Raw genomic sequence first — 14,726 nt, forward strand, 5'->3', positions numbered from 1 at the left:
TAATATGTATAAAAAAAATGTATAAAAAATGTATAACTATTATGATGTCTATAAACGCGTTTAACGTAATATTAATATGTTATGCCATAGGGTTTATTTTTATAGAGATTATAAATCGTGTGAACCGTGAAAATATAACTATTTTACAATTTTAATTTTAAATTATAGTAACTTTATTATAAAGTTCGCGTGCCAGAGAAATGTTTGTATAAGATATTTCTATTTATACGAATTACAATTTATGAGCAGAGTGGTAACGCCATTGGTATTTCGATGTTGTTTCAAAAAATATAATTTTGTGACGGTAGAAAAACACAAACATTTTATTACAGCATTTATCTGTACATTGTAAATTTAATGCATAGTGTTCATAATACCTACTTGAGCGAGTAATTTTTTCAACATTTTTATAAAGCGAAAAAATACATTGAAGAAATATAAGCAAGCACCACAGTCGTTAATAAATTCTAAATAACAAATTCGTATTTTGAGTAAACCGAGCGCATTTAGCTCACAATATTTTTTTATTCATTTTTAATCCAATGATTTATCATTGCTTTTAAATGTAAAGAGTCCGCCCAAGTGGTCCACCCAGCTCGTGTATCTCATTTTGTATACTTTATTTATATATTATAATTAAAACTGTATAACTCTGTATAATTTTTAAGCGTGATTTATCATTCCCACAATTTCAACTTCCAATATAAAACGTTGTTAAATATCAATAAAAAATATGCATAGGTAATCTATTTGTTCACTGGCACTTATTATAATATTATGTAATCAAATTAACTCACAAACCATAATACTCATAAAATATAAACATATTAAACCAACTATATACTTTTTTTTGATTAATCAACTCAATTTCTTTTAAACTAAAATAGCAAAATATAATAGCACGCTCTAACATCATTCGTATAATTTAAAATCATTCGACGGTAAATTGTTTCAATACGCTCTTACAGTGGGTACCTCCAAATATTATACAAAATCATACACATATATACTGTAATATACTGTATTTTGTCAAAACGTATTTGGAAAATTGCACATTTTCTTCTACGATGTTATATACATTTTTATTAAGAAAAACAATTTTTTTAATCGTACCGAAAAATATAATAGTCTACGCGTTAAAAAGCAGCATGTATACTTGGTAAAACTATCACGGACTTTTTAGCGCTTTGTATGTTGATTTATGTTGTACCTATACGCTAGTTCTTACCGGCTTGAATTATTGGTATATTTAAACGCAGCTGCTAGCCAGTGTATTGTAGTGTGCTATACAAGCGATGTGTTTTGTATGGCTGACGGGGGTTGTTGAACTTACGTCTTTTCACGAAACAAAAATGAAGATATTTTAAAACATACCGACCCCGAGTCAGCTGTACAGCTTTTTGGCAATTGGATTTGTATCATCTACCGTAGTGTTGACGCGTAAAAACGTGTACAATTTTTTTTTTCGCTGCATGGTAGTATGTAGCTGCAGAAAGCATGAGACGCGCTGTTGTAGAATTGACCGCGTTATTAAGATTTAAGAGGATGTCGTACGTGCATGATTCGTGGTCCATGTTATATAAGTAATATATAGTGTAAAACTCTATTCACGCCGACCGCTCGATACATATATATATTTATATTAGCATACAAGATAATTCAACAAGTATTCTCACCCCCGTTTTTAATTTAATAATTAAACTATTCAAATTGTCATTTTTAAAATTTTAAAATTATTAAGATTATATTTTCATAAGATTTTATTTATTACTTCAGGAGTATAAACTTCTGTTTTTCAGAAGAAAACCCCCTTTTTTACTGTGGATAAATTTTTAAAAATTTTGATATATCTGATTCAAGTAGGTTTAGAGTCATTAAAATATTTTTACTAAAGATTATAGTCCTTAAAAATAGCTCTACGAAGATATAAAATATATGTAATAACAAATTTATTATTTATTATACTTAAATCATTTTTATAAATCATAAATATCGATAGACGATAGTTCAATATTAATTACTAAAATGTTCAAGATACCATAGCTCCTATGATTTCCAAAACCAATATTGTGGACCTATACACAAAAAGTATCCTTAGTACATAATAAACACTCTTGGAGTACATTTAAAAATTTAAAAAATCATATATCGAATAACTGCATTAGAAGAAAGACAATATTGAACGTGCTTGCCGAACACTACGTATAATTACCAAAACGTTGTCGTAAAAACTAAAGAAACTTTATCAATGATGTACAGCGATTTCTATTTTTTCAATAACATAATAACAATCAGATCTTAAACCACTATCGTATAGTATAGTTTTCGTACATTCATTTGTTTTCTTTTTATCATAAGCAATCTGATGAGTTGAACATTATCAAAAAAAAAAACATAAACGATACATCGGCAATAAGATTTTCGCTCCGCCGTGGTTTAAAATAATCATTTAATATTTTACTTTATTTATTTATATATATATGTATTATTCGACGAGATCGGTTTAATGGTTTTTCATGCATAATTCATACACCAGACCAATCATACGTTAGCATTTGTAAGAATAGTTTTCACTGAGCATTTACGTATAATAACGTTGCGTACGTCCGTACGGGCTCGTAACATTTTCGGTTATCTTAAACTGTTTACTTTTTAAAACTCTGACCATTCAAATGCCCACTCGGCGCACGACATCCTCTCTCGACGATAATAATGGTCTCGGGCGCACGTTGCAGATACTTCGGCGAAGTGCCACGAGAAACTGTTGGTGCGAATCGGCGGCGGTGCGTGCAACGCAACAGTCAAACCGAACGCACAGGCCGCCGCCGACCTGTGCGCGTTCTCCCGGTGCTTCAGCGACCAGACGACGGGCAATCACCTACCGCTCTCGTCCGCGTCGCTGGTGATGAACACCAAGTTCCGGACGACCACCGAACAGCCCAGCACGTACCTGGAAGAGATGAACACCAAGGTGCTTGGCCGGTTCCAGAAAGCCGTCAGCACGTCGTGGCCGCGGTATGGCCACAAGACCTACCCGACGCCGGCCACTAGAAAGCACAACGTGCTGAAGAGCTGCGCGGACATCAAGCGCGACAGGGCCGCAAACGGCATGCCCGACGTGATCGGCGCTTTGGACGACCTGAGCAAGAGCATCGACGCGCAGATCGTGGACCGCTCCGCCGACCGGCATCACGTGACGCTGATCAAGGTGCGACAGCCGTGCGATGAAATCCACGGCCGGCTGGAATACGCCAAAGATCTCATGAGCACAGACGAGACTAGCGAGGAGAGTTTAAAGGCTGACGAGGAAGTGAGGTCATACATGGCCGCCGACTGCGTAAATGAAGACGACCGTCTACCAGAATGCAAAAATCTCAAAAAACTCATATCTACTGTAAAAAAAAATATCACACAATCACAATGTTCTCAAGGTACCGATGTTATTATATAAATATAATATATACGTTATTAGAAGTATAGTACAATGAAAGTATATAGTGCAAGTGTAATATGTTCATATATATATAATATGTATAGGTATATAGGTATCTGGTATACACGCGTTTAGTAGAAGAGAATGTGCAATCGTTTTAACCAAATTTTATAGGGACGGTGTGTGTGTGTATATATACATATACGCAAATACCGGATGATTTTTTTGAGTAGAAGGGTTGTTCCCTCGATACAATGACACAATATATTGTAGTGAACGCAACTGACCGTGTGACGATGTAACTTTTCAGATAATCGTCTAAAAAAAACGGACGTAAAAACGTACGAGTCGACATTGGTGGTGCCAAACGTCACTTCGGTGTTGTTGAATCACGAGAAACAGTTGGAACCCGAACGTTCTCAGTTCCAACCCGTGAGTGTGAATACCCCACAAGTGTCACACGTAGTGAAACACCAGTTTGAAGATTCGCTCCAAAAACAGCCCAGCAAACGAGTGCCGGTAAAAATCGTACAAGACAATCGCAAGTGCAAGCCAAAAACGGATGCGCCCATTACCAAAATGTGTGCAACCGTGTCTTTGAAACAGGTAAACATATTGTATTGTACGGTCAAATAAACCGCATATTATAGTTACAATATTATAACATCTTGTTCAAAAACCGATAAAATATAATATTTTTCAAAATTATTCAAATTCAAAATTCAAATGCTTAACAAAAAATAGTATCCAGAAATATTTTTCAAACATTGTATAATAATAATATTCTCACGGTAATCTCAGTACTATAAATAAGCATCATGAATGTTTCCAAAATATATACAAGTGTAAGTATCCCACTCGTTAATTATATAGAAAAAATTATCTCTAAATCGTTTTTAATTAGAAACACTAAAATCTTATTCTATGATGCTTTATTTAATTTATTTATTAAAAATCCATACTTTGAAAAAATACTCAAAATAAAGTGTTTATTAATACTTACGAAAAATATCTCACTTACCTACTGAATTATAGTTTATACCAAGTTAACATAATTATTGTAATAAAGCGTTGTGCCGTTTTCTTATGTTTGAATATCTATTTTATAAATACACTAACACACGTTAGTTAGGTAATATTATCGATGCTTGTTTTAGGTTCCTATGACAGTGCAGCCCAAACCAGTGCAGTGTAACGAGAATAAAAAAAAACCCACCGAAAAGAAGGAGTCGATATACGGCAATATCGGGTACCGTGCCAACAGTCTCAGAGTCAAAGACAAACCGGCCTCGAACAAACAGGCACAAGACTTGTTCAACACGGGCAGAGACAGCTGGCTTAATATGCCCAAAGACTTGGGTCCCAAACTCAACAAGTCTAAGGCGACCACTTACAAATGTCGCGTCAGTCGGAAGGAGACGGTGGACTCGGAGGTTTCGGTATTGGAAGAACTGAACCGGGCCGCCGATGAAATACTGAAAGCCGTCAACGGGTATACGGACGACGAGTCACAAATACTGAACGATGCCGGTGATAACAAGCCGAAAACGAATTTCGACCACTCGGAGGCGAAACTCAAAAACAAAAAGAAAGCGGCTCGACTTTTGCAGCGAGCAAACAGCAGAGAAGCGCTGTTGCACCTGGACGAGGTCAGTTCGTCGGACGAGGACGCTGCAGATGAAGTTCAAAGGGTAAAACCAAAAATGCAAAGGAAAACTAAGGCCCAGACACAGACCACCGCCAACAGTGTCGCCACTAAAACCACAGCAAGTTTTACAAAAAAGTAATATGATATTTTGTTAAAGTATATTCTTGAGTAATTCCCTAAATTTTTTATTAAAAAATAATAGACTAAATTTAATATTTTATCTAAATTAGTATCTATCAAAGATGATTACAGGTGGTAAATTACTAAATGTATAACATATCTTATATGTGAAACATACTAGTTTTAAATTTAATTTTAACTAAGAAAATCTAATAACTATCGATTTATTAATATCTTATTTAAATACTTTTTCTAAATAATATAAAGGTAATATATTTTAATATATAATATTTAATATTATTTTTAAATAATATAAAATATAAAATATTTTATTTAATATTTATTTAAATTATTGTATATGTATCTATATTTAATAAATAAAATAAAAACAGAATATTACTTTCTTACGATAGAGCAACGATATAATACTCACCGCGCTCTTCCCCGGGCGACGATACATAATAATTTATGACACTATATATGTCGATGAATTAACTTGACCCTTGATAATAATATTTCTGCAAATCCAATAACGTTTAATCTGATTATTACAACCAGCCAGGCCCGTTTAAGAATCCAAAATCCATGTCATTGTATACACGGTATTGTGAGCCTATAATTGATACAATTAATAAACAAATTGTTTTATTTAAAAAAAATATTATTACAAAATATTTTTTTCTTCTTTTTTTTCAGAATTCAAAGTCGTTCACAAAACGTAACGAAAACTAATGTACAGCACAAAGTCCATCCGACGTATTACGGAAACGTGTCGAGTTGTACGCAGACGCCGATGAAATTCCGCAACAAGCCTTCAGAATCTTTGGCGAAACGTGAGAGCTATTGTCTTGTCAATGCATTATTATGTCACTGACCGGCTGACTTTCAGTGAAGTGTTTATAACGTTTTGTAATGATTCCAGAAATCGTCGTCGATCAAAAGGACACTAAAGGAAGGTATCAATGCAAGATAACGGCAAGAACTTTTAATTCTAAGTAGGTAAATTACTTTTGCACGGACATTTTAGCAAACCACTGAATTTTGTAGCGGTAGAATGTATTCTGTTTATATGATATCACGATTTTTACTTGTTTCACAGGAAACTCAAAGGTTCAGTCGAAGAAAACAAAAACTCTATCAAAGGATGTTAAATATAATATTAATTATTATTACATTAATATGTTAGAATAAGAATTTTTTGTTAAACAATTTAAACAATTATAAATCTAACTTAACAAAATATTATACTTTGACCATTAATGTTAAGCATTGACATGCGGTTCTAACTAGAGATATTAATTTATATATCAACAATAATTTTTGTTTGTAAAAAAAAAAAATACTCAAAAAAAATTAGGTAAAATAAATTTACATTAGTTTACTTGTTTTTTTTTTTATATATATATTATTAATTATTATATTATATACTCGTGTCTCGAATAGTCTTTCATCGTGTACTACTACTATATATTTGACCTTTTATTCTTGTTGACCCTACGTTGACGTAGAAATAAGGTTGTTATGCCTAATATGTTAAAAAAAATGAATATATATATACTTACTTATTATATATAAATTCAAAATAATAATAAATTGTGATTTATTAATAATATTGTTTATTTCTTATTGATCATTATATTATAATGATGATTATAATATATATATTATTATATCTTATACATCATTTTATTAATTTAACTTTAAAATATAAAATTGATTGAAAATTTAGCTACCTAGTAAAATAGCTTAGTCTTTTATAACTCGTATCTTACAATATATTATTTTAGATTTTAAATGGTGCAATGAATGTATTGATTTTAAAAAGATGTGTGCGTTTTTTCTATCTGTGATCACCACTTTAAGCAGAAGAAATTATTTGATTTTAAACGTTTTGGGGGTGGTTTCTCGTAGCAATTAAATCTTATTGGTACTTTTTGGGGGTCAAAAGTGAAAAATTCCCAACACTTTTCAAAATAACTGAGAAACATAAATAAAATCGAACCAGTAACAAATAGTCTTTGTAACTTGAAATTTCCATCAAATGTTTATATTATCATTTTACCTTTAAAAAATATTTTGATACTTTTTATAGACATTCTTAATTTTTTAATTTTTTAGTTTATTTTTATATAATTATCAATAAAAAAATTCCTGGGTCCAAAACCTGGTCAAAAAAATTTAAATAAAGTTGTTGTTCTAACTATTTAAAAATTTATTTATCATAATTTAAAATTCAAATTTTGAAAAAAAAAATCGTCAAATTTGTAGGTAAATAGTTTATTGTATAATAAAACTTACAAATAGTTTTATAACATGAGTACAATTTTTAATTTTTAAGGATTGACATTTTTAAGTATCTATAAGGTTTCTCATAAGTGATTCATATTGCAACGACAAATCTTAGTGGGTACTTGAAACTTTTAATCTATATTATTATATTTTATAGATACAATAACGTTTTCAAATACGATATCGTATAATGTTTACATTAAAAATTAATTTAACCTACCAACATTCTATTAGTAAAATTAATTATTTTAGTATGAATATATACAATAATAATATAATAAATACATTATCATAAAATATTAACTGACAAAATCATCTTTGCTCAGATTCGTTTATCGTACTCAATGATTTATCATTAAATTCAAATTTAATACATTGGTACATTACACTCCTCGATGACGAGGTACACTTGTCACATAGTTACCTTACCCCTTTTATAAGTCTTACATTTTATTCTACTAATGAATAATTTTTACATAATATATTGTGTCAAGTACATAGTTATATATCTATTAAACTCCTTACATTATGAGGTATAATAATAATAGGTAGAATAATGCGTTTTATTCTTATTTATCATAAATTATTATTTTAAGTTTTTATTATATTTTAAAAAGTCTACCTGGAAAACGCAAGGTTTTCTTATTTTAAATACAACATCATCTAAAAAGTTAATAAAAAAACTCATAACTTTTTTTCATTTTGACACAATGTTTTAGACATAATAATTATTATTTTGATAAGAGATTACTGATAAGAAATTCATTAAATAATAAAACAAAATGAAAGTATCTAGCGAATGAAGAACATAACACGACTCTATAATATCTATTATATGTGTATATATATAATATTTCTAATGTTAAATGAACAATATACTTAATCCCTAGAGATCTTCACTAATCGATTTCTACAGTACTCAAACTCGCCATTTTAGATTTAAGATCGTTTTACACTATATACGGAAGATTTGTTTGAGACATAAATATCGAACTGAATGGAAACTGTTCTATAAGACTATAACAATGACCAGAACAATAGTAACCACACAACTGTTGCTGAACGCTCACTGGAAACAGTGGAAACCATGAGTTGCTAATAATTACAGTATAAACTTTATCATGGTCTAACTTTAAGATTGGTTGTCGTTCCAATAATAGCCTTAGTGGTAGCAATCATTACAGTGGATGATTAAACTGAACACAAAACTTGTATCGCAAAATCACATGCAATCTGCAGATATTTGGATTTTGTGAGCAAACTGAGTACATTGATTGATACTGTATAATTAATTAAATAAAACTAGATAATCTATTAACTTTCCGATAACTATTACACACTTAAAATCCATGAAAGATTGTCATCTTATGATGCTAACAGACAATATGTAAATACTTTATATGTACACAGCAATACAGCATTATGAATTAAATGGTCATATTAGGCATTCTTCATACAATTGTCTACTCTATTCTACCTGACACATAACTGAAATTAAAATGTATATAGGTATAAATCTTATTGAAAGAATTGCAATTTAAAATTAATAATAATACATTTTATTAAAATAGTGACATTCGCGTAGTTTATGTAGATCAAATTAAACATTTCACTTATGGCATGTTATTATAATTACTTTTACTATATTATTATGTTTACACCACCATTTTGACCCGTCCAATTTGCATTTATTAACCGACCAGTATTTTCTAGTACTGTTGTCAAATGTTGAGTATTCATCAAACTATTATTTTGCTTCCATAACAGAATTATTTATGTTTGCGGTTTTCAATAATTCCCCCATGTTTACTTATACATTCATAATTTGTATCAACGTTTGTAGAATTTTCGCGGAATATTACATAATAAACATCCAATGATCTACCACAAAACCAAAGGAAATGTATTAAATTATCATGATGTCTACTTATTACAAAACATAGAACCTACTATTAATTATTGAGTAAATCATTTACTTGTTATTTATTAATTTTACATTTATAAAGCAAATAATAACATTTATAAAATATTTTATTTTATTTTATTTTATTTGATAATTATACGCCCAGGATGGCATTTGTAAAATTACAATTAAGTAATTATAAAGTAGTTGTTATAAATAAGACAAAAAGCAGATAATTTATTATTTAATTATCTTTAAAAAATATTATATTATATTTTTATAAATAAACATTGATTTTTCAATACTTTATTGAGGTACTGTAAATATTAATTTATAATATTATTTTTTAGACAAAATTATGCTTAGATAGTGAGATTCACAAATTGTAGTTTTAGAACTATCATATTAAACTTTATTTTATCTAATTTTAAATATTTTATCTTCAATAAAAAAAAATATAAAAAATATTTTTCTGAAAATGTTGATGCATAAATATCAAATACTAAGCCTATTTATAGTTAGGTAATTATTTTATATTTACTTATAATGATTGATCTAAGTACTAAAAAGTGAGAAATACCACGTTTTTCTGAGATTATCTTATTTTACACTATTTATATAAATAAGAATATTAATAATAAATTAACTATTGATTAAATGGTTGATAATATGCACATTAACCATTTTAAAAAATATGTTATAGAACTAAAAACAAGTTTTAGTAAAAACTAAAAAGTTAAATTCTTAGTCAATGATCACTTCGTTACTCTATACATATTTATTTTCTCACTGGTATAAATAGCATATAATAGTTTAGACAAGTAGTAAAATTTTTTTTATAAATTATAAATTCTATTTGATACACTATTTCCTTACTGTACCATTCATTGAGATTATTATTATATAATATATTTTTTTTTTATTTATTGAACTATTAAAACAAGCGTAATTTTATGTAGTCAAAAATATTTTAATTTAAAATAAAAATAAGTTGCATTTTAAATTATCTAAATTCTAAAGCATACAGATACAATAAATTAAATTATACGTAAGTATTGAATTTCTTTCTCTTACCAATCATTATTTATATTATTAATAATATTAATATTTTCTATCATAAAATACTTTTATTTCAAAAATTATAGGTGAAATCATAATTACCGCAAAACTTGACAATAAAAATGTATAATAATTATAATATATTATATGATTAAAATATAATTTATCCCAAATTTCAATTCAATAACATTTATCTCTCATTTCCATGTATAGTATTATCCATAACGGCATTGGCATATATGTAGGTAATATCAATTTAATTATACGAATAGATGAGAAATATTGACAATCATGTCTTATGTACTTAGAAATATAAATTAATATAAATTCTTAAACGATCAAATTAATGTAGAAAATGCCATTTTCGTTTAGTCATTAAATTCTGTACCATTTCAATAAACCGTGGTTTACTACATAGTTTCCTACCATTTAATCTTCTCGTTGAATTCCACATGGTTTCATTTAATTAAGTACCTATATACACTTTATTCGGACAAAATCATAATTTTTCGATATTTAGTTTCAGTTTTGGTTGAAAATGTATGTTCAGTGTATTTTTTTTAATAAATTGTTTAATTTTATAAAAATCTATCAAATAGTAGAATGTATTGGGGTTTAAAAAATATTTTAATCATAACCGTTTAAGATAGAAAAAATGCTCAATTAAAATATTTTAGGCAATTACCTATTAATTGGAAATTTATTTTAATTATTTCCTACTTTAAGAAATCGCTATTTTATTCTATATTATTTTATATCCTTAGGTCTTAGCTTAATAAATTATCTTGCTATAAGAAGGTACACTTCAGTTTTTAACAATATCAATTTTATTCCAGAGACACTAACATAATTGTTTACAAGGTTTAAATATAACATACATCTAACTATAACTCAAAATTATTTTTCTGCGTGTCCTGTATGTATTTTTATAAATATTAATTGCGAACTTCAGCAAAATGGGCTATTTTTACAAATGTTTAGCTATTTATGAATATTATATGATTGACATTTGAATACCATGTTCATGAATGTAACTTACGACACATATCAATTGCATAATATATAGGTACTATAGCAATCAAAAATACTTAGTCAAATTCATAGATTAATCAATAAATAACTTTATCAAAATCAATGAATAACTTTTTGTAACGTCTTATAAAGTTATAAACAACAAATATGAATATAAACTAAACATCGATCAATATCATTTTTAGAAGTCGAAGAATTATGATTTATTATTATTTTATAAAAATGTATCTTTAATAAAAACACATAAAACTCGCACACTATTGTATATTTGCTGCGCCAGTACCTTCCAAAAATCATTATACGCGTATTGTTTATTTTAGTTTTCTTTGTTTTAGGTATTCATGCGTGTAATAAGCTTTCAACCAACAAGCAATTTCCTACATTATTATTAAATGAAAATACATGTAATCTGTAGTAAACGATAAAATATTATACACTATTGCAATTATTTTTGTTCGATTTTATTTCAAATCAAATATTAGTTTTGTTGATTTTTTTTATGCTAATTAATAATCTGTAGTATTAAATAATGTGAAGTCGGGATTGATCGGTCGTTATTACATTGATTTATTGAAACTTAAAGTGCTTGCACACAAACATTATTTTTCAGAAAATCTCATATTTTATTAGTGTAATAAAATTTCATGGATAAATGATATTTTTCCAGTTGTTTTTTTTTTATTATTTATCAAATGAATGTATTTTTATGTTTATTAATATATGATACTACCATCATTTTTACAAGTATTAAAATATACAAGTTCGTTCAAAACGGGGTGATACAATAATTGCGTGAAAGTACGGAGAGTGTAATGATTATTACGGTTTGTAAAATTTGAGATCGAACGGTCAAGAGCGAGAACATCATGCCCGTCGCTAGATAATCTACGTAGATTAATTTTTTATACAAAAAAAAAATTACTAAAAATAATAAATATGTATACTAACTTATAATATTATTATATATATTAGGTAGGTACCTATTAAATAAAAATATTGAATATATACAATATAACGTTAAACATTTTATCATTTTATATAAGTTACTAGGTAATGTTTAATTAGACTTTTACATTTTAATAATTTGTGGTATTTAATATTTCCCCCCTCCTCAAAAATAAAATGGTTCAAACTACAGCACTACCTAGTGAGCGTAAAAAACCAACTTACAAAAACACAGATAATGTTTTTACCATCAAGTTTCATAATAGGTCGATTTACTCTAATTTTTAAACTGACGAAGCTAAACATGATCTGCTGAGCATAAATTTACTATGTTACGCACTTGTAAGACAGAGACAACACATGCGGGTGTACTACGAGAGGCCATCCACTTACGAGGTATTACAAATAGTATCTCGCTGCACTCGCGATTTACCTTATTTATATTATACTTTAATACCAACATTTAATATAGGTAACTATAAGAGATAAGACGCAAGTCACAACTAAGTTTTAAAAAAAATGTATAACTTAGGTACTTACAAACTTGGGTATTATTTAATTAAGTTTTGCTCTAAATTTATATTTAATTAATAAATTTACCTGAGATATTTAAATAATTTTGAGTATTTCAGATTTATATATACATATTATTATTTTATTAATTGTATACATATATTTGTAGAAGAACTAATAAAAAATATACAATTCTATACCAAAGAGAATCAAAAGTATAATAAGGAAAAATACTACGTATTAACTATTAAGTGAGAATAATACAGTAACCAGCCAGTAATTCATCGTCATAGTAACAACGCTATATAGATTAATCAACGTCCTAATAACTGACGCCAACGGGTATAAATACGGATGCAGTCTACTCTCAACTTTCAAACTGTCAAGAATTAAGAAAGCCAGCGGAAGAATAAGAAGAAACAAAGCGGTGAACCAAGTAAGAGAAGAGAATAACAGTAACCGGAAGAAGCTCGCGGTTAGCAGATACCGATTACCGGACGAACACCATCGACTACGCCGGTTCGTAGCAGTACGCCCAGACCAGACGATACTGTGGTGGGTGGGCCACATAAGACTCATCTGATTATTCGCCTCGACTAGCTCGAGTAGTGTCAACTGATCGACGCCTAGCTTCGCCTACTTCTACCCAGCTGTGACCGCCGGCAGACATTATCGTCTATGTACAGACCTGCCACGAACACCAGACAAATATCCTCACGGACGCCGACGGGTCAAATCTTTTTGTGCGCTCCGCCAAATTGTGCGATCCGCGGTTGTCCGTACCTGCGCCCTTCGGTCCTAGCCCTTTTGAATGGCTCAAGGTAATCACACCGCTTGTGGCAATACGGTATAGCATCGACGGGGAACATACGCGAAGCTCCTCACCCCGATCCTCACCCGTCTAGACGCGTGACGACGATCCGAGCTAATCGGCTACTGCCCGCCCGGTAACCACGGTCTACGGCACGTTGTGGCTGGAGGGGAGTAATGTGGTGGGCCACTAAGACTGCGCACAGGCGCAGGGCACTATCTGGTTGTTCGCCTCAGCTGGCTCGAGTAGTGGCGATAGTGCCGATTCGGCGTCGCACACCAGACCAATGTCCTCGCCGAAGCCGGCCGGTCAAATATTTTGTTCCCCCAGCCAAAACACTCACGATAGAATTGTCGACCAAACGTCGTGAACTAGTACAGAATTAGCCGACAGCCTTATCACAGCCGACTTTAGTGATGACCTGTTGCCAGTGTGTCTACACTGCACGACCGACGGCGGTCATATCGACGTGCACCGCTCAGAGCTAATCGATTATCGGGATCGTCATACCTATGACGCCCGACGAACGTTCTCGAAGTGCCGTCGCGTAGGGTTAGGTGTACGCTGCATCACGCCACATTACTGAATGCGCGTTGATCAACAACTCTCTTCCCTGCCAGGCGGTTAATTTCGACCCGGTGCTGTCTCGTGAGGAAGACATAAAATCGCCCTTTTTAGGGCCCCCAAATTCTACATTATCCCTCGAGGGCGCGCCCTCCTCGGCCGCACGATTTTTAACATATTTACGCTTATTATTTAATAAAATATGAATAAGGATATTTTTGACGTTTGCAGTCGCATTTACTTTATAGTTTATACCTATGTATAACGTGTCCGAAAGTGTTAGATGTTTATGTTTCTAATAAATACAAAATATATATAATATATATATATTATGTATATATTTATATAATAATAAATAATTAAATATATTACATTATGATAGTGCAATGTTACACAAAGAAGCTTAGAA

The 14,726-nt window shown here is 30.2% G+C and overlaps 1 protein-coding gene across 3 annotated transcripts in view; it reads left to right on the forward strand.

The window, feature by feature from the left end:
- Window positions 1-6,811, forward strand: part of LOC113560534 — a 68,605-nt gene extending 61,794 nt beyond the window's left edge. Inside the window, exons 8-13 of one of the 3 annotated variants that reach the window (XM_026966464.1) lie at window positions 2,736-3,431; window positions 3,744-4,039; window positions 4,591-5,216; window positions 5,898-6,034; window positions 6,124-6,200; window positions 6,301-6,811. In XM_026966464.1, coding sequence (XP_026822265.1) covers window positions 2,736-3,431; window positions 3,744-4,039; window positions 4,591-5,216; window positions 5,898-6,034; window positions 6,124-6,200 — 1,832 coding nt within the window. In that variant the 3' untranslated portion in view covers window positions 6,301-6,811. The remainder of the gene's footprint in view (window positions 1-2,735; window positions 3,432-3,743; window positions 4,040-4,590; window positions 5,217-5,897; window positions 6,035-6,123; window positions 6,201-6,300) is intronic. The other 2 variants (XM_026966463.1, XM_026966465.1) reach the window with 2 other exon arrangements.
- Window positions 6,812-14,726: the final 7,915 nt, after the last annotated feature.

This window comes from Rhopalosiphum maidis, chromosome 1 (assembly GCF_003676215.2).
Source record: "Rhopalosiphum maidis isolate BTI-1 chromosome 1, ASM367621v3, whole genome shotgun sequence".
NCBI lineage: Eukaryota > Metazoa > Arthropoda > Insecta > Hemiptera > Aphididae > Rhopalosiphum > Rhopalosiphum maidis.